Here is a 25,000-nt window from a genome sequence, read left to right as displayed (position 1 = left end):
TCCCACCACGGGCCACGGGTCATGGGTGTGATACAAACGGTCATCACCCCAAATATCAACAATCTGATTGGTCATCAGTCAGCTCATCTGTCCAAAATGTCCCACGTCCCTGGACAAGGTAAAGCAGTGGTCACCAACTCTGGCCGTGGAGTTTGACCTTCCTCTGCAATCTGGTTCTAACCACAATCTGCCACACCTGCTCCAGCTAATCAACTTCTTCAGAAGTTCCTGATTGGCCGGATCAGATGCATTAGTGTCAGGAAAAGCCTTGGGTTCACTCCACGACTTATAAAGTCTGAGCAGATTATAAACAGACTGGGCGTCTCACGCTATACGACTGGCTTCTGCAGGTTTTTTGGTGACTGAAATATTGGGGATCCACACTAAACAATCCGGGATCACATACTACTCAACTTTTAAGGTGTTGCCGAACTGAACGAGACTCACTGAACTCAGACGAACTCACGCGAACTCCCATTACTAGGAGACGCAAATAAACAAACGTGAGCTGCTGCCGCTGTAAAGCTGTAAAGCGGCAGCAGGTAAGCATGTTCAGGTGAGGGTCACTGCTTTAAAAATGTGATCACTTGGTATTTTTAGAGCTTTTAATGCACATAAACTCGATTTCCTTCTGTCACGCTCTGTTTTCATTGGCTGCTGCAGGAGTTCGTTCAGACTGAGTTGTTGATCAGTTTACACTAGATGCCAATCAAAATCGGGTCGAAAAATCAGTTTGATAAACTCCGACTGGTCTGAAATGCGATCGGGAGGCCAAAAATTTGGAGCCAGTGCCCCTCAAACAAGTCGAGTCTCTCTCCAACTGTCGACTCCGACTGACCCAAACGTCTGCAGACTAGAGCCGACCAGCTCAGACTCAGACGGACAGTCAGGGCTAAAATCTGGTAAAAGAGTTAAAGGCAGTGGGCTGCTGACGACTGAGGTACAGCATTAAATATCTCGTCTTTGCTTCAGTTCAAATTCAGATGAAAGTTATTTATAAATCACTGCTTTCTGTGTTTATTAGTATTTCACATACAGTCACAAATTTCTTTGAACTGAGGTTTGCATGAAGTTGTGGGCAGCTGACTTTTATCATCAGTGTGTTTCAAACTGACATCCTGGGAAGTTTTTGCTTGTTATAATAGACCATAAGCTACAGATGTGGATAGAGAATAGGTTGAAAACTGTATTTGCTTTAAACTCTGTTGCTGCTTTTCCATACAAAAAGCCACTGCCTCCTTTATCAGGGACATGAAATATGCAGAACCCCACAGAGTTTATAGACAAATGAAAGGAGAAACGGTGCAGCAGAGATTAAATGTCAAGTTTATGGCCAAGCTATAGAGAGCAGAAGAGGACCTGTGAGTCCTTTTGATAATAAAAGCAACCAAATTATCACTGAGTGTGCTCTTTTACTCTTTTACAGTCACAGGTACCTGCAGTTCGTCTCCCTGCAGGGAGCAGATGTTCTGTAGTTTTGACAAAATGTGGCAAAATCTTTAATCTTTTATGGGAGGAGTAACGGCGCGGACAGCTAGGCTCCCCGCTTTGTCTGAAGTCATCTGGGGGCGTCCGGCGCTCTGTCTGAGAGTGCATGTGTGAGGGAATAACTCAGCACTTGCAGATGAACTCGTTTACACCCAAGAGGACCAGGATCTGCCACCCAGTCACATCGTTTACGTTGGCAGGTCTAAAGCGAAACCTCTAAGAAACAGGCTGTCCAGCTGGCTGGATTCCTTCTGAGGGACTTATCTGGTCAGTACACACCAATGTTGCTAACAGTGAGTGAAAGCAAATGGACATCAATTAGCATTATGCAAATGACATCATGCTAATCGATACTTGCTACACCCAGTGTTAGCCACGTTAGCATGTCTGCTTGATCTACTCCTTTAAAATCTGGAGCAAAATGTTGTTAATAAATAAAAAGCTGGGAAAACAGACAGGAATACAGCAAAGGCCAGGAAACAATGTCGGCCTGTTAATTATCATCATCAACAGAATAAATCTAAACCAGTCAAGCAGCCAATCGCATGCAGGCGTGGATAACCGGCCCTCTGGGCATGCTGGTGGGGTCTCTAAGCAGAGCAGAGCGAGGGAACGACAGCACATGCTGCATTCACACATTCCAGTCAGTCTAATCTTCCGGTCTCACTTCTTTCTGTTTAATGCGTTCATTTTCACTGTTACCTCGTGCCGAATGAGACGCATGATGTCCATCTATCCGAAAGTGCAGTCAGAATTATGAGACGGAGTGGGGCAGTATGACCCAACATGCTCCCGTTATTGTGATAAATTATGTTCGGATGAGGTTTTCCGGATCCCGAGTGCCGTAGCTGGCTGTGCCCTACAGTCAGGGGACTGCAAGTTCAGTCCTCAGCGATAACAGGTGTTCACGAGAGCAGAACCAGCCCTGTTTTACTGGATGTAGTGCAGTACAGAGTGCAGGCACTTGCCCAGGTAGTCACCAGAAGGGGGCGTAAACCTCTGCTCTGTGTGTACAGTCTGTCAATATGATATTAAATTAGATACAAAATTCCAACAGAAATTTCAACTTGTTAAAATAACACTGCATTTTTTGTATTTTTGTTTTTTTATTTATTGTATTTTTAAATATCTTTGATTTCTTTTAAAGTGAAGTTGAAAGGTTTAAACTTATTATGAGTTTATGTGGGCGGAGCCTAATTTGCATTTCAGAGCAGGCAGTGATGCTGCATCCCTGCCCCTCATGGCCACATGGTGAGCAGTTAGCTCCCAGTGTTCTGAAGTAAATGTGTCCCAAAGTCTGAAAGTCAGTGAGGAACATTAAGAATCTCCATATTTTCTGCAGTTCAGCTCTTTTTAGTGTTTTAGTGTAAAATATGGTGATTTTCTGTGTGAACAGCTGCTCAGAGCTGAGTTTGCTGGTCATGACTTGCTGAGTTTCTGAGCTCAGAATGAGCTGAAACCGACACGACGGACACATTCGGTCCAGTTCGGGTCGAGTTCTGATTGTTTTGGTAGAGACTAAATGGAATGACCAGTCATTAGTTTTAATAAAATAAACATAATTAAGGTTTAGAGTCACTCAGAGCAAAAAGAGAGACTTTAAGTTAAAATTCTGAATGTTCAGCTGAATCATCCATAAATAAGAAAACATTTACATTACAGATATTTTTGTAATTTTGTCCCCTAATGTTTTATATAACTTGTCTTAAAAGACATCATTACACATCATATCGTTCACAATAAGTCTGATATATCTGATTACTTTCTTTAACCTGTGTATAACTGTGGGATCCACTGTGGGATCAGGAGGAAAGAGGAGATCAGTGTAACGCGTCAGCTGGGAGGCTCATTAGCTGCAGATCCTGACAGAACAGAAGCAGATCTCTCCAGTGGTCACGGCCTGACAGGGTGAACTAGATGACAGCCTATAGTTAGAACAATGCACAGTGGACAGCATGTGCAGGAGAAACGGCTTTCTTTGTCCACAGGTACGTTCACCGACTCCTGATTTTACAATACGCTATGCAGTGGAGCAGAACGCCGGCCTGTATTATACACAAAGGACAAAACACACGTCCCTGAGATATTCTAGCTGAAATGATCGTGTTTTTACACTCCAGTCCACTTACTTTCCTATTGAATGTCAGTGAGTGAGAACTTCCTCAGGTCACAAAATCACTGTCAGAGTCTGAGTACCGGCTTGACCTGAACTGCATGGTCATCAGCTAATACTTGATCTCCTCACGAGTGGACTGGTCATCACATTACATCCCCTTTCCTCAAACAGTCCCAGAAACCAACTGATTCCATCATTTTCACAATATAACGCACAGGACACTTTTCTTAAGGGTTTCGCCTGATCTCAGGGCTTCATCTAAAGGCGAAATCCACTGATTTTTACTACATTTCTGAGTGAATTCTAATTCAGTTGTTGAGATGTAAACAGAGTAATACACAGTAGTTTAAGACTAGAATTCCTTTACAGTGGTGGTGATGGGAACCAGGCGTCGCCATGACTACAACACAGATATAGACACTTTATTTACCATCCAGAACCACCAGAGAACCTACACGAGTCTTCTGAGCTTATATGGAATGTTGATGATGGAAAACAGTGGAAAATCTGGAATAAATCTGTTTTATAGGGACTATTTGTCTGATAACATCTTAGATATTCCGGTAATGTATTCATAATCATTTAATGTAATAACTTTCTGTGACGTTGCTAACATTAAATGGACGTCTGGATGTTTGGTTCCTATCACCGCCACTGTGATTTCTGACTCAGCATAGTTTTGAAAAAATCAGTGGAATTCCCGTTTAAAACAAACAGTTTAACACATATTATGGAAAACCAAAATTTTCCCTGCTCTCAAAAAATAAATAGTCTAAAAATATCAAACATTCATTATCTGGTCCATACGGCACATTATTTGATTTTGGCAGCTGTCCTGTACATTATGTGAAAACTTCATGGCAAATGCTACTGAATCACTGGAGTAAAACCTCTTTATATTAACTAACATTAAAAGTTAAAAATGTTTCCCTCCTGTAAAAATATTATTGTAGAGATACATTTTCCTTTGGACAGCAACAATATCAGCCACAACAACAGCCTGTTCAATTCTAAAGAGAGGCTGGTCACGTAAAAATGATCTATGGCTGTTTCTCCATAAAATCACACACTTTATGTTCTATAAATACAAGAGATGTGTAAAATAAGGGCTCCATTTAAAGACCAGTAGCAGCATCTTTCACCGAGTGACTCCACTCAGATTCTATCATATGAACTGTGCACACATCAGCACGAACATACAAACACGACGCACATATTCAGCCACTCAGTCCTGGGTGAAGAACACAAACCCTGTACCTGAGTTAAAGTCGAGACCCCCGAGGTAAAATATTCCTCCAGTAAAAGTAGAAGTTCCTCCCTTTAGACCTCCACTGGAGTAAAAGTACTAAAGTATTTACCTTCAAATGTACTTAAGTATAAAGTAAAAGTATTAAATATGAATTATCTTCATATCTTCTTTACTATGTTGATCTGTAGGCCTCTGTTCATAAACATAAACCAGCCCAAACTCATTTACTATAAAATGAAATGGTGTTTGTAGAAATTCAGAAAAAAGCCGCGTCAGTCTCGACTGCATATGTGGACATATTTCTATATTGAGCTCTATTTACACAAAGTTAGGTTAGTTCATCATTTATGTTGAACAGACTCTCCCAAAGTTTTACGCTGCTGCGCTGACGTTGAACCGCGTGCTGCACTGGGTCGGTATGACCAACAGGTCAAAACCAGCTCTAAACAAAGTGACCGCTGGGCCCTGATTGGTGCTCTGGCTTTGAGCAATATCTACAGTTTCTGCGTGATATCCAGTCATTACCTGCTCAGAAATGTGCAATATCCACACAACTGCATGTGTAAACTGTACATTTGTACAATTTTATTTTTATTTTTAATATTTTTCTGCTAACAGACGCCTTGTTTATTTATTTATTTCTATAGTATGTCTTATATTTTGCATTTTGTATGATGCACATCTTTGTCTACTTCCTGCTCTTTATCTGCTGACTGTGTATTCGGCTGTAACCATGCAGATTTCCCCCAGTGGGATAATAAAAGTCTATCTTATTTTATCTTATGTATTTGACCAATATGAAGTAAACATCAGATGATTTTAATGTGTACAGAACTCTGAAAGGTACACAAAGTTTAATGACCTTAAAAAATTGCACCATATCACTCATAAATGTACCAAGATGATTATGATTAAAAGGCTACCTTAGTTGGATGGTCAGCGACCTCAATAACCTTATCTGAATCGCCCAAACCAGAACTTACCTATGGAGCATCTTTATATGTGGCAAACAAGAAGGTATACGCATAATTCATGCACAGTCAATAAGGAAATAAGGGACAATACTGCAGGGAAGAGAGAAATAATACTGGGGTAATCATGCACCACATTTCAAACAGCTCTAAATATGCCAACCAAAGGAAAACAAAGCCCTACAGAGAACAGCAATAAATGCCTTAAAATCTCTCATTAATCAAGGGTCATCGTTTCTGTTAATATTCAGAATATGACCGCACAGCGCTGTCATGACTGTGAACATTAACGTTGGTGAGAGCAGGGATTACTGGGGTTTTGTGAACATCATGGCTGAAAGGGGGGTGGGGGGGTAACCCTTTCACTCCCTCATAACCCTGTGACTTCAGACCGCAGAGGACACCCCTCGATTGTTAAAGGGTAATTTCTCCTCTCGTGACGTTTCTGGAGCCGGGCTGAGGGGAGCGGTCAGGGTTTTGAGGCCATTTACAGATTTTTGCGCAGTAAACAGTTTTTGCCATGCAGACGCACACGCCTTACAAAGTACGGCCGCTTTTTTCTTCACCGCTCCACGAAAGTACTGTAAACGACGAGTCTTCCCTGGAAACAACAGAAGAAGGCCAAGACTGAGACCACACCCACACCCACACCCACACCTTCACATACAGACATGTTGACGTAAACATGGGCTTTTCATTCAAACAAAACTCCTCAAACAACAGAGAACAGAAAGCATCACGTATCACAGAAGAATCACGTTTAGCTCCCTAAAAACTTTTTAATAGGTAATTCTTTATTTTTATAGATGAGCTGTAGTGATTTTTCTCATTTCTGCATAATTAAACAGTTAATATGTAGAGAAAGTCATTCAGGGGGTGTGTTGTGAATTATAACAGGTAGTTCCAGCCAATACATTTTACATTTACAGTATCTGGCAGACGCTCTTATCCAGAGCAACTTACAGTTTGATCATTTCACACAGGAAGGCGAAGGTGGTGTTGGGAGTCTTGCCCAAGGAGTCTTATTGGTACAGTGTAGGGTGGGGATTGAACCCCTGTGTACAGCATAGAAGGCAGAGGTGTTACCCACTACACCAACCACCCACTAAAACAAAACGGTTAGACGACACTAAATTCCCAAACTGTCATCGCCCCTGAGCAGCTTTTCAGTCGGCAGCTGTGACAGAAGAACAGCTGAACAACCTGGAATCAGCCAGAAATGAACCCAACACCATTCGCCAGACGTGTCTGATCTTCAGAGTCGGACCAAATCAGACTGAGCCGTAAAACCATGGCATTTGGCCTTTTATAGCAGAAGAATTACAGACACTTCTATATAGAACTATTTGCATGCTTAACGCTTAATGCTTAATGGTGAAATGGTTATCCAGTCTGATAGAGAACGTGTTGTGTGTGGTTCTATAGCATCAAAATGGTTCTTTTGTTGTTAAGATTATAAAACTTGTAACAGAAAAACCCGTGTTGGTGCTATAAAGAACCATTTTCAAAAAGGATCTAAACAGAACCATATACAACACATTCTCCATCAATCTGAAGAACAATTTCAGCAGGCAAATGGTTCTATAAAGCATCTTTTACTAAAGAACCCTTGGAGAACCATCTTTCTGAAGTGTGTACTGATAACAGAAGATGGTCGAATTTGTCACAGAGAGCCAGCAGAAAATGTGCAAATCAAACAAATAAGCTTTTAAAGTCCTAGAGCACTGGACTGACCACCCCAGAGTCCAGACCTCAACACCACTGAATGGGTTTGATTACTTTAGAAACTCATCAACCAGCTCCTCAGACTGAGCTTTGGAGGCGTGTCTGCAGGTTCTCTGAGGAGCTGAAAGTGAGGCTCCTGAGAGGAACGGAAGCTGGAATGAAGGGACACATCATATTTCGCTGTAGATGTTTCTTGTTTGTTGCCTGTTAAATTAATTTTAATGGTCTTTTGCTCAGTGGTGTACAATCACACAACAACTAAAAAAACAATGACAATTTAAATAACACTACAATCGTCTTTATCACTACTATCGCAAGAAAACCTCGTCTCTCCACAGTCGTAACTTTACAGGAGGAGGAAAAATCTACTTGACTCTTAATGGAAGTCAATGGAACCAGATTTTTTTTCCAAGTCATTTTGGGCTGTTTCTTTTGATCCGTTCATCAATAAATTTACACACGATGTAAAGAACATCAGATTGAGAATGTACCAGCCTTTATCTTTTGGAGATAACCTTACACTCATTTTGAGGGTCAACTTCACAAATAAAACCTTTAAAAGGAAAAGTGCAGTTCATGCTGTCACGTTTAGGCTCTGAGTGTTCCTGAACAACCAGTACATCTCCTCCAGCTGGACTCATCCCTCTCCTACAGTCTTGAGTCTTACTCACCGCTGACACAACCAGCCTGTTGAATATCTGGATCAAGTAACCCGAGCACTACACTGATTAACCCTTTAATGCTGAGGCAGAGAGTGGAGGTGTCTGCCTTGTTACAGACTGTAGTTACCCTGTTCTTCAGTGGTCAGACACAGCAGTGCTGCTGGAGTTTTTAAACACCTCAGTGTCGCAGCTGGACTGTGGGCAGCCAACAGCGTCCTGTGGGCAGCGTCCTGTGGGCGGCATCCTGTGACCACTGATGAAGGACTAGAGGATGACCAACACAAACTGTGCAGCAGCAGATGAGCTGTCGTCTCTGACTTTACATCTACAAGGTGGACCGACGAGGTAGGAGTGTCTAATAGAGTGGACAGTGAGTGGACACAGTGTTTAAAAACTCCAGCAGCACTGCTGTGTCTGATCCACTCACACCAGCACAACACACACTAACACACCACCACCACGTCAGTGTTACTGCAGTGCTGAGAATGACCCACCACCCAAACAGTACCTGCTCTGTCAGGGTCCATGGGGGTCCTAACCACTGAAGAACAGGGTAATAGGGTTAGGGGATAACATATCAGTGATGTAGCAGCAGTGAATACAAGACTTTAATAAACTGTGTAATAAGCCTGTATAAGATTGTACATAAGACTGTGTAATAAGACTGTAATAAGACTGTGTAATAAGACCGTATATAAGACTGTGTACAAGACTGTAATAAGACTGTAATAGGACTGTGTATAAGACTGTGTATAAGACTGTGTAATAAGACTGTATAAGATTGTACATAAGACTGTATATATGACTGTAATAAGACTGTAATAAGACCATATATGAGACTGTAATAAGACTGTATAAGTTTGTAATCCAGGTAAAAGTTCAGATATGTGTGTTGGATTGAGGTTAGGGATAGAATTAGGGCCAGGGTGAGGGTTAGGATTAGGTTTTTGTTTGAGGTTAGGGTGAGGGTTAGGATTAGGGTTCGGGTTGAGGTTAAAATTAGGGTTAGGATTAGGGCCAGGGTGAGGGTTAGGATTAGGGTTTGGGTTGAGGTTAAAGTTAGGGTTAGGATTAGGGCCAGGGTGAGGGTTAGGATTAGGGTTCGGGTTGAGGTTAAAGTTAGGGTTAGGATTAGGGCCAGGATGAGGGTTAGGATTAGGGTTTGGGTTGAGGTTAAAGTTAGGGTTAGGATTAGGGCCAGGGTGAGGGTTAGGATTAGGGTTCGGGTTGAGGTTAAATTAGGGTTAGGATTAGGGCCAGGGTGAGGGTTAGGATTAGGGTTCGGGTTGAGGTTAAAGTTAGGGTTAGGATTAGGGCCAGGGTTTGGGTTAGGATTAGGGTTCGGGTTGAGGTTAAAGTTAGGGTTAGGATTAGGGCCAGGGTGAGGGTTAGGATTAGGGTTCGGGTTGAGGTTAAAGTTAGGGTTAGGATTAGGGCCAGGGTGAGGGTTAGGATTAGGGTTCGGGTTGAGGTTAAAGTTGGGTTAGGATTAGGGCCAGGGTGAGGGTTAGGATTAGGGTTCGGGTTGAGGTTAAAGTTAGGGTTAGGATTAGGGCCAGGGTGAGGGTTAGGATTAGGGTTCGGGTTGAGGTTAAAGTTAGGGTTAGGATTAGGGCCAGGGTGAGGGTTAGGATTAGGGTTCGGGTTGAGGTTAAAGTTAGGGTTAGGATTAGGGCCAGGGTGAGGGTTAGGATTAGGGTTCGGGTTGAGGTTAAAGTTAGGGTTAGGATTAGGGCCAGGATGAGGGTTAGGATTAGGGTTTGGGTTGAGGTTAAAGTTAGGGTTAGGATTAGGGCCAGGGTTCGGGTTAGGATTAGGGTTCGGGTTGAGGTTAAAGTTAGGGTTAGGATTAGGGCCAGGGTGAGGGTTAGGATTAGGGTTCGGGTTGAGGTTAAATTAGGGTTAGGATTAGGGCCAGGGTGAGGGTTAGGATTAGGGTTCGGGTTGAGGTTAAAGTTAGGGTTAGGATTAGGGCCAGGGTTCGGGTTAGGATTAGGGTTCGGGTTGAGGTTAAAGTTAGGGTTAGGATTAGGGCCAGGGTGAGGGTTAGGATTAGGGTTCGGGTTGAGGTTAAAGTTAGGGTTAGGATTAGGGCCAGGGTGAGGGTTAGGATTAGGGTTCGGGTTGAGGTTAAATTAGGGTTAGGATTAGGGCCAGGGTTCGGGTTAGGATTAGGGTTCGGGTTGAGGTTAAAGTTAGGGTTAGGATTAGGGCCAGGGTGAGGGTTAGGATTAGGGTTCGGGTTGAGGTTAAAGTTAGGGTTAGGATTAGGGCCAGGGTGAGGGTTAGGATTAGGGTTCAGGTTGAGGTTAAAGTTAGGGTTAGGATTAGGGCCAGGGTGAGGGTTAGGATTAGGGTTCGGGTTGAGGTTAAAGTTGGGTTAGGATTAGGGCCAGGGTTCGGGTTAGGATTAGGGTTCGGGTTGAGGTTAAAGTTAGGGTTAGGATTAGGGCCAGGGTGAGGGTTAGGATTAGGGTTCGGGTTGAGGTTAAAGTTAGGGTTAGGATTAGGGCCAGGGTGAGGGTTAGGATTAGGGTTCGGGTTGAGGGTTAGGATTAGGGTTCGGGTTGAGGTTAAAGTTAGGGTTAGGATTAGGGCCAGGGTGAGGGTTAGGATTAGGGTTCGGGTTGAGGTTACTTCAGTGTATTCAGACAATTCACTACTGCTACTTCACTGATATGTTGTTGATGTGTTAATTTATAATCTGTTGAGTTTATTAATCTACAAAGGACCAATCATAGTAAAGTGTTACCCGATATTCTTCTATCATAGTACTAATCGGACCATTTATGCACAGAACTGGGGAACCACTAATGTTGTTCTGCTCCATAACCCAAGAAATGCAGTTAAGTAAATTCTTTTTATTCTGCACAGGTCATGAACACAAGCTTAGCCATATGGGCTCACGTATTCCTGCACTGCCGATGTCGTGATGAAGGGTGCGGTGTTGCCCAGCACTGACTGGTGGAGTTTTGGGTCCACTAACACACAGCTGGTGACACATGGTGTGATGGCTGGCTGGGCCGCAGGACCCCTCAGGCAGAGAAATCTAGAGCCAGTCCAGAAAAGCTGTGCCAGCAAAACCACTCCAGCAGAAGGAATTCAGCACCAAGAGCTGCCCGACATATGGTCACCATGTGGCTACCATAGTTACGAGAAGAGACATGGCTGGCCACTCATTATACATGCCAGCTAAAGCTACTCACCTCATCAGAGTGGATGGACTCCCAGCACATGGAAATGCTGGGAAGCGTTAATGTCAGGAGTTCTCTGCCGGATACGGACAGATCTTAGGGTTTGGATCGTTTGAAGCCGCTAGAATGAACTCTGCTTGTGGTTGCTAGGGTGTTGCTTGGCAGTTGCCATGGTACTGTAGGTGGTTGCTGAGGTATTATTAAGCAGTTTCCATGGTATCCAATTTGGTTGCTTTTGTGTTACTAGATGGTTGCTATAGTCTTTCAGATAGTTGCTAAGCTAATGTGGTTGCCATGATATCCAATGTGGTTGCTAAGGTGTTGCTTGGCAGTTACTATGGTATTTGAGGTGGTTGCTATGGCATTGCTTGGCAGTGGTTGTGGTAGTTTAGGTGGTTGCTAGGGTATTGTTCACGAGTTTCTATGGTATCCAATGTGTTTGCTAGGGTGCTACTAGGGGGTGGCGATAGTGATTCATGTGGTTGCTAAGGTTTTGCTAGGTGGTTGCCATGGTATCTAATGTGGTTGCTGGGGTTTGGCTTGGCAGTTGCTATGTTAGTTTGTTTGCATTTCCATGGTATCCAATTTAATTGGTAGGATGTGACTAAGGGGTGGCTATAGTGTGTCAGGTGGTTGCTAAGGTGTTGCAATGTGGTCGCTACGGTAGCCAATGTGACTGCTGGGCTGTTACTATGGTGTTCCAGGTGGATGCTAGTGTGTCGCTAGGTGGTTGTTATGGGGTCGAAGATGGTTTCTAGGGTGATGCTGACATAAAAGAGGTGTACAAACTTCAACAACAAAGAACAAAACTGTAGGACAAGTTAGCTTTAAAAATTTCATTGGCATCACACAGATGATCAGATTTGACTGATGTTTCAAACTGAATTCTGAAGATGTGTTTACAGAAGCTGTGTTGGAAAGATTAGGTGATGGGTTACTGCACTGCACTGCACTAACTTCACTGCGTTTGTACAAAATGTTAAATGTTATATTTCACCTTAATCCTAATCCAGATGGATTTAGTCCCACTTTCTACATTATATAAATATTTATACAGCATTAGCAAAACTAAACCAACCTACTCATGCCGACTCCTCTCTCTCCTGCACTGATGAGGAAGGTGGGGCTGAATGTGAGCTGTCCTGCAGACAAGATCTGCTCGTTTACCCTCTTTTATAAACCCTATATTTCCACCACAGTCTCAATGTCAACAAACACTGGCTTTCTGTGCACTTGCCTTCATGGCTTTGTGCTTAGCTCTTGTGTAGGTGTGAGTCCTCACAACGGTCAGTACATGGTCAGACATGGTTTTTCACTCCTTGTGTGCTGTTAAGAGTGTTTAACATCTTCACCTCACTCGTGTCCACAGCCAGTGTAGGGTATTAAAGCGAGAGTAGGCTGATTCCCAGCGGTTCACACGGTTTCCAGCCTCTGCCGTGTCAGTGTGGAAGTCTAGAGCAGCTCTAACATCCCTCTGCCTCATCTTCCTCAACAAGACCATATTAAACTTTAATGCTCCAGCTATTTCTGTCCAAAATCAGAGCAGCAAAAGATAATCAGCCTACAACCTAATTTCTGTCTGCTGCATCTGTAGAATATGATTGATTACCATGGTCAATAATTTTAATGTTTCACCACTGAAAACCTCAAAGCACATTTATAATAGAAGCCAATGGGGAGGAGATAAAACATCATCCCATTGGTTTCTATTTTGAATAAAGAGGCTTACTGATCTGATAAATACAGGCAAAATCACAGTCTATTTCATTTTACTGCAGATGCGGTAGACAGACATTAGAGCTTCTACTTAAGAGCTCAGTGGAAAAAGTCATCACTTCACAAGCGCCCAAAGACCAGAGAAGGTGAGTGAAAGGTGCACTGGGCTCAATTGGTCTGTTCTGAAGATGAAGATGTGCCATTTTTTTAAACTTGCGATTGGCTTAGTATAATAATAATAACATTGAACAAGGCCTTGAACTGAATTCAGAGTCTTAGCAGAGCAAGTTTCTCCAGAGCTGTGACCTGAAAGGAACCAAGTTTGACACATATGTGCCAAACCTTTTATTAATATTGTCATTAGTAATAGTAGTACCACTAATATTATTAGAATTAAAATAATAAACATCTAAAAAAGCACCTCATAATTAGTGCCTTTATGGCGTGTACAAATACACAACATCCCAAATAAACTTCAACACTTATTTTTCTTTTGCCCATCCTGTACTTACGGTTTCTGGGTTTGTCATCATCCAGTCCCTCATCGTCGTTCTCTGGGTCGATGTCCTCTGCTTGTGTGATCCAGTCCAGGTAGCCCTTCAGATCCTCCTCAAGCTGCTGCTTTTCACGTAGCTTCTGGAAATCTCCACGTGCCTTCGCTTTCTCACGCTCTTTAGAGAACTCTCTGAGATACGGAGGAGATGACGGAGAGGAAAAGAGGAGAGAAACAGACAGACATCTGAACATCTTTACAATGTAAACAAAACATCTGCACACCTCTGGACAACACCTACATACACACACACACACACACACACACAGTCCGGCAGTTCAGAAAAGTGACAGAAATATCAGAGAAGGCAGAGATACTTTAGAAACACACTGAGGACCAGTTGTACTAAGCCTTTGCAGCAGGACAAGGAAGAGAGGACACATTCTGTCTGAGAAATCATGCAAGATATGAGCAAAAGTGGTAAATGACCCTAAAATCACCAGGAACCTCAATTTATATATATATATATATATATATATATGTGTGTGTGTGTGTGTGTCTGTGTCTGTGTGTGTGTGTGTGTGTGTGTGTGTGTGTGTGTGTGTGTGTGTGTGTGTGTGTGTGTGCATGCATATCATCATAGTTTCAGAGGACTTGGAGAAATCATGATGGACAAGGCCCAGTATCACTGTGACTTTTGATTCCTCAGATGTTCCTACTTAAAAATTGTAATGTTTCTGTGTTTCTGTGATGGAGATCACCACGTCGGCTCAGGAATACTTTCAATAAACAATGTTCGTCGCTGCAGCTACAAATGCAAGACTATACTGTGCACAGTGGAAGTCAAATATCAACAACATCCAGAAACACCGCCGACTTCTCCGGGCTCAAACCCATCTGAAATGGACTGATGCTCAGTGGAAATGTTACCAGTGTAAAGTTCAAAAGTCAGGATTTCTCATGGTGTCGGGGGCATTAGTGGGTAATCTGCTTATCTGTCAAAGCTCCAGTAAGGCTGAAAGATTTTGGAGCAATATTCACTGCTTTCTAGACATCGTCTTTTTCAGGGATGTCCACATTTAATATGACAGCAAGAAACATTCTGCTTGTGTCACAACAGCATAGCTGTATGATTGCACAGCTGAAGAAAATGGAAAAAAATCCGCTTTTCAAACTGGACAAGTTTGTGTATTTAGTCCTTAACACAGTGCCGAATGCACTCACATCCTACAGTTTTTGGAATGTGTTGCAGGCGTCAAATTTGGAATGAGTGTATATTTACAAAAAATCATAATGTAAAACGACGAATATCATGTTTTTGTTTTCAATGTAATACAGGTCAACCAGAATTTACAAATCAGCTCTTTGGGTTTTTATTGATGTTTCACACATTTGGAACTGAGGTTTGTAGAAAAGTGACAGGAACATTAAAGTGGGCAGAGGTGCCCTGTCCCCATCCTGACGGCCAGTTGTGCGAAGCCACAAGCACAAACGGGACACATTCTGTCCAGGAACGCATGAATGAAAGAGGTGTACAACTCTAAATATGCCGTCTGTGTACGGTGTACAAGGAAAAGTGTGCAGCGTTTCTCTCCATCTTTCATATCAAACGACATGTGGGAGGATTGTACAAACACGGGTGGCGGCACTGGAACTGCAGTTGTCTGCATCAGCCAGGTCTGGGTGAGTCCTTCTTAAACAGGGAAGCTTTCTTTCTTATGTTGTTCAGAGATTTCTCTTAAACGAATACTCCACCGATTTTCAGTCTAATCTGTCTCTGCTGCGTCTGCGGCATTCAGTCAATTAGCATGGACATTCATTTCCCTGCACAGGAAGCCTGTACACTCTCAGCACAGTCATGAAGGTACGAGATCATCCACACGTCTGCAGCTCTTCAGAGCACCAGCTTATTCTGACTGTAACTCAGCTGCTGGTGTAACATCTACCACGTCAGATGATATTACAACTGAAAAAAATCTAATTCAGTATAAATAAGGTGTTTACACAGTGAGCTCATGTCCATTTATTACCTAATATAATATTGCACATTTTAGCACTCGTTAAGCGTATTTAATTCATGTCTGGCATCAGCACAGCGGTCATTTCCAGATGTAATTAAAATATTCAGTTCAAGGCTGAACTGTGGGACCTCCAAAACAGACTGTAATTGAATTTTATGTCTTCTCTGAAAAAAGGGCGGTCCAGTGGTCCAGCATACAGTCTAACTAAATATTAACTAAATATTTTGTTTCTAAGACACACTGGTCAGGCGTAACGTTCTGACCACCTCCTCGTTTCTCCGCTCTCTGTGCACTTTATCAGCTCCACTGACCGTATAGCTGCACTCTGTAGTTCTACAGTTACAGACTGTAGTCCATCTGTTTCTCTGATACTCTGTTACCCTGTTCTTTAGTGGGCAGGACCCCCATGGACCCTCACAGAGCAGGTACTGTTTGGGTGGTGGGTCATTCTCAGCACTGCAGTGACACTGATGTGGTGGTGGTGTGTTAGTGTGTGTTGCGCTGGTCTGAGTGGATCAGACACAGCAGTGCTGCTGGAGTTTTAAACACCTCAGTGTTGCTGCTGGACTGAGAATAGTCCACCAACCAAAAATATCCAGTCAACAGGTCCTGTTGAGTGCAGAGTGCAGCTATACAGTGTACAGTGGAGCTGATAAAGTGGACAGTGAGCACAGAAACGAGGAGGTGGTCAGAATGTGATGCCTGACCGGTGTATAATCTATGGTCAGTATAATGGAATCACAAAACCCCACAGCTCTTAAAATGAAGGGTGCTGAGATGGGTTCTAAGGAGCGGTGCCACTGGAGAACCACTTTTGGTTCTCTAAAGAGTATTAAAAATATTTGTACACTAATAACTAATCAGAAGTGATTTAACACCATATTAGAATCAGTTTAAACGATCGTTACGCAGAGACGGTTCACAAGAAGACCCTGTAAGGAGGTGGAACAGCTGGACTTTTCTCAGGTAATAAAATAACGGATTTTATTGCATGGTGAAATGGTTCTTGAGACTTATGAAGAGTGTGCTTTATATGGTTCTATATAGAACCTTTTTGAAAAGTGTTCTATACAGCAACAAAATGGGTTCATCTGTTGTTACAGGCTGGACATCGTAACAATAGAACAACCCTTTTTGGTAAACAAGGAACCCTTTACAAAAGGATTCTATTTACAACCCCAATTCCAGTGAAGTTGGGATGTTGTGTAAAACATAAATAAAAACAGAATACGATGATTTGAAAATCCTTTTCAACTGATATTCAACTGAATCCACTACAAAGACGAGATATTTAAAGTTCAAACGGATAAACTTTATTGTTTTTTGTAAATATTCACTCATTTTGAATTTGATGCCTGCAACACGTTCCAGAGAAGTTGGGACAGGGGCGTGTTTCCCACTGTGTTACATCACCTTTCCTTTAACACTCAATAAGCGTTTGGGAACTGAGGACACTGATTGTTGAAGCTTTGTAGGTGGAATTCTTTCCCATTCCTGCTTGATGTCCAGCTCCAGCTGCTCAGCAGTCCGGGGTCTCCGCTGTCGTATATTGAGCTTCATAATGCGCCACACATTTTCAATGGGAGACGGTCTGGACTGCAGGCAGGTCAGTCTAGTACCCGCACTCTTTTACTACGAAGCCACGCTGTTGTAACACGTGCAGAATGTGGCTCGGCATCGTCTTGCTGAAATAAGCAGGGAACGACTGAGCCTTTCAGGGATGCTCCCTTTATACCCAATCATGACGCTCACCTGTTTCCAATTAACCTGTTCACCTGTGGAATGTTCCAAACAGGTGTTTTTTGAGCATTCCTCAACTTTCCCAGTCTTTTGTTGCCCCTGTCCCAACTTCTCTGGAACGTGTTGCAGGCATCAAATTCAAAATGAGTGAATATTTGCAAAAAACAATAAAGTTTATCTGTTTGAACATTAAATATCTCGTCTTTGTAGTGGATTCAGTTGAATATGGGTTCATATCTATATATAACTATTTTCTTTAATAACCCTTAAAGAACCATCATTTTTAAGAGTGTAAAAAGAAATATAATGAGACCCCTGGACAGTTCTCCGCACTTTCAGGATGACCTTAAACTTCACCTCCATCAAGATCTTCATATCTGTCGTTTATTCACGTTTATATCAGATATAATAAAGTTAATTGTCCTAGTAGAATTTCTTCTTCAGTATAACCAACATGCTCCTAGTTCATAGATGTTTGTGAAGACTTTTAGACCCAATTAGCTCCAAAAATCTTAAATAATAAGAACACAATGATCCCAGGAACCCCAAGCCCTGATGAGCAACCCCAGTTCTGTCTGTCTGTTCGCATGGTGGTCTGTCTCTTACCCGCTCAGGACCCCCAGAACCAAGTTAAGAACAAAAAATGAGCCAATGATGATAAGTGTAACAAAATAAATCCATGGCCAGGAGTTCCCTACTGCATCGTTCACCTGGGAACAAAAGGAGATGGAGAGATGGACAGATGGAGAGATAAACAGAGAGAGAACGAGGGACAATTAGCAAACGACTGCACTGGAACAATAATGGGCCTGTCTTTCCTCTGTATGTGCTCTAGTTCTGTTCCTCTGCCTCTCTGTCCTTCTTCTCCACGGGGATGAAACCTGTTCCATCGGTCCAAAGCTTTTCTGATTCTGATATCTTCTGAGGTTAGAACACAGACTCCGGAACACACACACACACACACACACACACACACACACACACACACACACACACACAAATGCACACACACACACACATGCCGCTTACCCGCTCAACACCCCCAGAACCAGATTTAGAACGAAAAAGGATCCAAAGATGACGAGACTGACAAAATAGACCCAGGGAAGCTCATAGCCCATAGCATCCTGCATCTGAAGGAGGACAGAAGCCCAGTTAGGAAAAGAGAGAGAGAGAGAGAGAGAGAGAGAGAGAGAGAGACACAGACAGAGAGGGAGAGAGAGAGAGAGAGAGAGAGGGGGAGAGAGAGAGAGAGAGAGAGGGAGAGAGAGAGAGACAGAGAGAGAGAGACAGACAGAGAGAGAGACAGAGAGAGAGAGAGAGAGAGAGGGAGAGAGAGAGACACAGACAGAGAGGGAGAGAGAGAGAGAGAGACAGAGAGGGGGAGAGAGAGAGAGAGAGAGAGAGAGAGAGGGAGAGAGAGAGAGACAGAGAGAGAGAGACAGACAGAGAGAGAGACAGAGAGAGAGAGAGAGAGAGAGAGGGAGAGAGAGAGACACAGACAGAGAGGGAGAGAGAGAGAGAGAGACAGAGAGGGGGAGAGAGAGAGAGAAAGAGAGAGAGAGGGAGAGAGAGAGGGAGAGAGAGAGAGAGAGAGAGAGAGAGAGAGGGAGAGAGAGAGAGACAGAGAGGGAGAGAGAGAGACACAGACAGAGAGGGAGAGAGAGAGAGAGAGACAGAGAGAGAGAGAGAGAGAGAGAGGGAGAGAGAGAGAGACAGAGAGAGAGAGAGAGAGAGAGAGAGAGGGAGAGAGAGAGAGACAGAGAGAGAGACAGAGAGAGAGAGAGAGACAGAGAGGGAGAAAGAGAGAGAGAGAGAGAGAGAGGGAGAGAGAGAGGGAAAGAGAGAGACACAGACAGAGAGGGAGAGAGAGAGAGAGACAGAGAGGGGGAGAGAGAGAGAGAGAGAGAGAGAGAGAGGGAGAGAGAGAGGGAGAGAGAGAGACACAGACAGAGAGAGAGAGAGAGAGAGAGAGAGAGAGAGGGAGAGAGAGAGACAGAGAGAGAGAGAGAGGGAGAGAGAGAGAGACAGAGAGGGAGAGAGAGAGAGACAGAGAGGGAGAGAGAGAGAGAGAGAGAGAGACAGAGAGGGAGAGAGAGGGAGAGAGAGACAGAGAGGGAGAGAGAGAGAGAGACAGACAGAGAGGGAGAGAGAGGGAGAGAGAGGGAGAGAGGGAGAGAGAGAGAGAGACAGACAGAGAGGGAGAGAGAGGGAGAGAGAGGGAGAGAGAGGGAGAGGGGGAGAGGGGGAGAGGGAGAGATAAGAAGAAATGAGAGCAGCAGCAGAAAAACTCAAAGGGCAGACGAGCTTGAAAGAGGAGGCCGTCTTCTTTATGCAACTACTTGAGGGTCACTGAGAGAAACACGGCTCCCGCTGCGGCTGCAGACCGAGTGCCGCGTGACTCATATCACTGTAACACGAGTCACTCCTCACTCTTCAGGTGCTTTTCTTAAACAGCGGCGATGAGCACTCGCGAGGCGCTGAGTAACCTCTGCAGTGTGTTATGGAGGGGTGAGAGGGATGAGTGCTCTGTAGTGAAGCTCGTGGTGTTCTGCCTCTCCGGAGTGAAGCTCTTTAAGACTTTTACTGTACTAACAGTGAGAACTAGCAAACCCTGACCGTGGAAACCAAGTCATATGATAGACAAGGCTTGTTTGTACAGGAATAATCCAGCACTGTTCAGCTTAAAGCATGAAAAATCATATTTATATCATTTTAAATTCACCTAGGACGTATTCAATCCGCAAAGACATGTTTAGTGTCCAAATTGTCCTTCTTTATTTTAGCGCTGGAGCTGTAAGTCAATAGTCATCGAAATCTTTCATCCACAAAACTTCTCTCAACCTGCCAGACTGCTTTCAAACCCCACATTTCTGAATAAATAACCGGTTAAGATGTAAACACAGTCATTCAGATTAGTTTGGTGTGAAACGCTCTGTTCTGGAGGAACTTACTTAACCTGAAATGTTTACAGTGGATTGTGATAGGAACCAGAAGTCCTCCTTTAAAAGCTCATGACCCCTGGTTCCTATCTGAAGCATTTCCCCCCAGAACCATGCAGAATCACTCTGTTCTCAAACACAGAACCATGCAGAGATTTTTAAAAATGGGTGTAATTCCCCTTTAACGTGGACAGGAGGCGTATTTGTCTTGCAATTTCTCATCTTTCAGTGTGTTTCAGTCTCTACAATCAACCATGTCACACCAAACAACTCTGGATCTCTGTTTACATCTCAAACAGTGATTTACTGAGAAATTCTGAATAATTGGAGAAATTCCCCTTTAAGGTTTTGTGGTTTAGAGCTCAGCTGCAGTATAATCAACACTCTGTGTGCAGTACAGTGTTAAATATCCCTGTAGTGTAAATACTGGGCTTTATATTTACAGTAGTTTATATTGTAACTCCTCACTGTCACATGCGTGACATAAGCCAGCAGCTCATGAGCAAAATTTCAGGCTAAATATCTTACGGTGTAAATATCCTAGATTTTTATTTATTTATAATTTTTTATTTTGTTTTTCTTTGTGATGGATAGAGTTCATACTTTTTATCTTATTTTTATGTTTAGTTTTAATATATATTGTCTACATACTAACAAACTGTAAAAACCTGGCTGAGTGATTAAAGTTAATTACTTGTTACTTCTCTTTTTTTCGCTGCTGCTGTAACACTGAGAATTTCCCCACTGAGGGACTAATAAGTGATTATCTTATGTTGTCTTGTCTTATCTCATCTCATCTCATCTCATCTCATCTCATCTTATCTTATCTTATCTTATCTTATCTTATCTCATCTCATCTCATCTCATCTCATCTCATCTCATCTTATCTTATCTCATCTCATCTCATCTCATCTCATCTCATCTTATCTTATCTCATCTCATCTTATCTCATCTCATCTTATCTCATCTCATCTCATCTCGTCTCATCTTATCTTATCTCATCTCATCTCATCTCATCTCATCTCATCTTATCTTATCTCATCTCATCTTATCTCATCTCATCTTATCTCATCTTATCTTATCTTATCTTGTCTTATCTTATCTTATCTTGTCTTATCTTGGTGTAGCTTATTGTGAATACAGAATGAATAAAGTTTGAGTTTTTGTTTCACATTATTTCAGGACGTTGTGAACAAGCTCCACAATTCTCTTCTCTTAGCAAGACACCAAGCGCCCGGGCATGAACGAGGCTCTAAAGTGCTGACATTTAGTTTATTTGAAAATCAGACAGCACCCAGGTGATCAACCGTAGGTGTGTTTCTGAAGTGGAAGACATTAAAGGGCTCGTATAACGGAAAGCAGCTTATTATGGAAACTAAGCTGTGACAGCTATGATGTCACAAAAACCAGCACAATTAATAACAAACTGCTTATTAATCAGAAGACTGGCATGACAGCCTGAGACACTTTCCTCTCGATAGCTAGCGAGTAAAAAGGCAAAGGAAAGAAAGTTTTGAGACTTTAAAGATGGACAGACAGACTTTTATAATCACTCCATCCGGTTTCCCGATTGGTTTAATTTGCAACAAGAAGCTGTCAGACACCCAAAAATCGAACGCTGAGAGACACTATTCAAGAACTGTTTCCTGCTGGAGATGCGAGAAAAGCGGCTACAGCTGAGCTGAAGCTTAAAGCAGAGCAGAGTCTGTGTTTTCATTTATATTACATTACATTCATTTATATTAAATTATTTCAGATTTTTTTAACCACGAGGACATTAGCACATTCTGAGACACACTTACAGCTGAGATGGTAAATCGTTACTCGTTCCAACAATAAAATGGACATAAAACGTTATAATGGTTCGATTCTTCTTAACATTCGGAAGGCTGAGCCCTGGTCAGACAGACAGAGGCCTCCAAAAACCTGCTTAGGACCCCAAAGAAAGGCTGGAAAAGAGGAAAAGAGGGGGTGTTGATGAGGAAAGTGACTCTAGCAGGCTTTAAGGTCCACGGCTCTACCATACGACTGTTTACTCTGGCTGTTTCCGCTAGGCTAGGTGTTCTGCACTGCAGTATGTTGTGTGCGCTGTGGGCTCAGACCAGACTCACCCAGTAGAGAACATCAGTCCAGCCCTCCATGGTGATGCACTGAAACACTGTCAGCATGGCAAACGCAAAGTTATCAAAGTTCGTGATGCCGTCATTCGGACCCTCCCATCCCAGATCGCACTTGGTGATGTTGGGCGGGGTGCAGTGGCGCCCATGGGCAGAGTTCTGGGCGCAGGGTGCCGGCTTCTCCTCAGCTATAGCACCTGACAGACAACAAGGACAGTCTTCAGCTCAGCGACTGCACACAGGCAGTTTTAATAAAGAGCAGAAACATCATTTCATCATCATGATGATATAAATAATACTGCAGCATGGTGGGAACGCTTCCCAGCATTCTTTGCAGCTTTGTTGTTTACTTTAAAAGGGTTTGCTTTATTGCCTACAGCTCGTTATCTTCAGGCTAATTATTAATCAGTATTACAACTAAGGTAACACTTTATTGTGGGCTCCTCTTGGTAAGGCTACATGAGACCTATATAAGCTTGTCATGACAACTGACATAACCCTACACAAGTGTTTATAAATGCTTTTTTCCAACAGACGTTATATGTAATAAAGGCTACTTTAGCTAACTTTAGGCAAATATTAACCTTTTATAGTGACTGACACCTGTTGGAATACGCATGTCTATATTTAAGCCATAGAATCCGAGAGGGAGTGTGTTATGGTGAAATAGCATCCCGGCTGTGATCTGGTGTCTGTAGATCATCCCAGCCGTGATGTTATTGGTGATAACTCCCTCCTCGAGTGCTCTACTGCTTTAATACAGCAGCTAAATAAATACAGTAAGAAATGAATAAACTGGCCGTGAACGCGGCTTTAATATGTTTTAATGTTCAGTTCCTTCCTCCTAATTACAGCTCCTTAACGAGCAGCTCGCTGCTACGTCAGAGTAACGAGCTCCGCCCACTCGCCGCTCAGCCGGCAGTTCATTCTCCAGCTCCTTACACTAAATTCCCAAACTGTCGTCGCCACTGAGCAGCTGTTCAGTCGGCAGCTGTGACAGAAGAACAGCTGAACAACCTGGAATCAGCCAGAAATGAACCCAACACCATTCGCCAGACGTGTCTGATCTTCAGAGTCGGACCAAATCAGACTGAGCCGTAAAACTGACCCAATATCAGGTTCAGCTCAGTTTGGTCAGTTTGTCCAGATCAGTATTAATGTTGTTTTGTTCCAGCCGGTCTGTAAAGCTTCTTACAGCCTGTTTAGTCTGGCGAATGGTGTTGGGTTCATTTCTGGCTGATTCCAGGTTGTTTACCTTACTGGCGTATTTTTAGCTCCCATAAATAAATATGAACATAATGAACAATATACACAGAATGTACAATATAAAACATTAAAATAAAACGAGGTGTTTTATTACAGGGATTATCACCCATACTGACAAGCCACCCGCATGCTATTCTCAGCCAACAACTTTCCTAGTTTACCTCACAGTTACACTTCTCACACTGCTGTAACAGATTTATTCACTTTTTATATAAAGCATAAAGCATAATGATTCATTTCTGCATAATTTGTGAGAATGGTCATCTTATTTTATGAGTGGTGAATCTGGACGAGGAGCACTTTTTATAAGAAGGGTGCAGTGCTGACCTTTTATTCCATCTCTGAAGAAATAGCATGTGCGGTGCATCTTCCCCATGAAGAGCTCTAGGCCGATGATGGCGTAGATGATGATGACGAAGAGTACGAGCAGGGCGATGTGCAGCAGGGGAACCATGGCTTTGATGATAGAGTTCAACACTACCTGTAAACCTGAAAGCACGCAGAAAACAGAGCAGCAGAGTTAATCCACAAACAAGTCCAGAGGAACTGTAATAAGAAATTTAACTAGAGTTCATATGACATCATAATTTGGCTGCACATTCAAGGGCACACATAGAGGAAACTGAGCACCGCATAAGAAACAGGGCACAACGTTCCGAGTACAGTAGAGCAGACAATGCAGTCACAATGCTTTACTGAGCTCTGCTAAAGCCTGAGTAGACTGATAAATCAATGTGATCAGTTATTAATCTCAGTGTTACTGAGCTCTGCTAAAGCCTGAGTAGACTGATAAATCAATGTGATCGGTTATTAATCTCAGCGTTACTGAGCTCTGCTAAAGCCTGAGTAGACTGATAAATCAATGTGATCGGTTATTAATCTCAGCGTTACTGAGCTCTGCTAAAGCCTGAGTAGACTGATAAATCAATGTGATCAGTTATTAATCTCAGCGTTACTGAGCTCTGCTAAAGCCTGAGTAGACTGATAAATCAATGTGATCAGTTATTAATCTCAGTGTTACTGAGCTCTGCTAAAGCCTGAGTAGACTGATAAATCAATGTGATCGGTTATTAATCTCAGTGTTACTGAGCTCTGCTAAAGCCTGAGTAGACTGATAAATCAATGTGATCAGTTATTAATCTCAGCGTTACTGAGCTCTGCTAAAGTCTGAGTAGACTGATAAATCAATGTGATCAGTTATTAATCTCAGCGTTACTGAGCTCTGCTAAAGTCTGAGTAGACTGATAAATCAATGTGATCAGTTATTAATCTCAGCGTTACTGAGCTCTGCTAAAGTCTG

General features: G+C 42.8%; 1 protein-coding gene across 20 annotated transcripts in view; it reads right to left on the bottom strand.

The window, feature by feature from the left end:
- Positions 1-25,000, bottom strand: part of cacna1c (calcium channel, voltage-dependent, L type, alpha 1C subunit) — a 367,076-nt gene that overhangs the window by 81,724 nt on the left and 260,352 nt on the right. For 14 of the 20 annotated variants that reach the window (XM_037537542.1, XM_037537573.1, XM_037537534.1 and 11 more), the window contains exons 6-9: positions 24,028-24,189; positions 22,429-22,631; positions 18,405-18,508; positions 13,634-13,806 (exon numbers count right to left, since the gene is read on the bottom strand). In XM_037537542.1, coding sequence (XP_037393439.1) covers positions 13,634-13,806; positions 18,405-18,508; positions 22,429-22,631; positions 24,028-24,189 — 642 coding nt within the window. Of the gene's footprint in view, positions 1-13,633; positions 13,807-17,981; positions 18,086-18,404; positions 18,509-22,428; positions 22,632-24,027; positions 24,190-25,000 lie in introns of all 20 variants that reach the window. The other 6 variants (XM_037537538.1, XM_037537555.1, XM_037537559.1 and 3 more) reach the window with 1 other exon arrangement.

The sequence above is a fragment of the Pygocentrus nattereri genome, chromosome 1, assembly GCF_015220715.1.
Source record: "Pygocentrus nattereri isolate fPygNat1 chromosome 1, fPygNat1.pri, whole genome shotgun sequence".
Taxonomy (NCBI): domain Eukaryota; kingdom Metazoa; phylum Chordata; class Actinopteri; order Characiformes; family Serrasalmidae; genus Pygocentrus; species Pygocentrus nattereri.
This window is presented reverse-complemented; position numbering and strand designations above follow the sequence as displayed.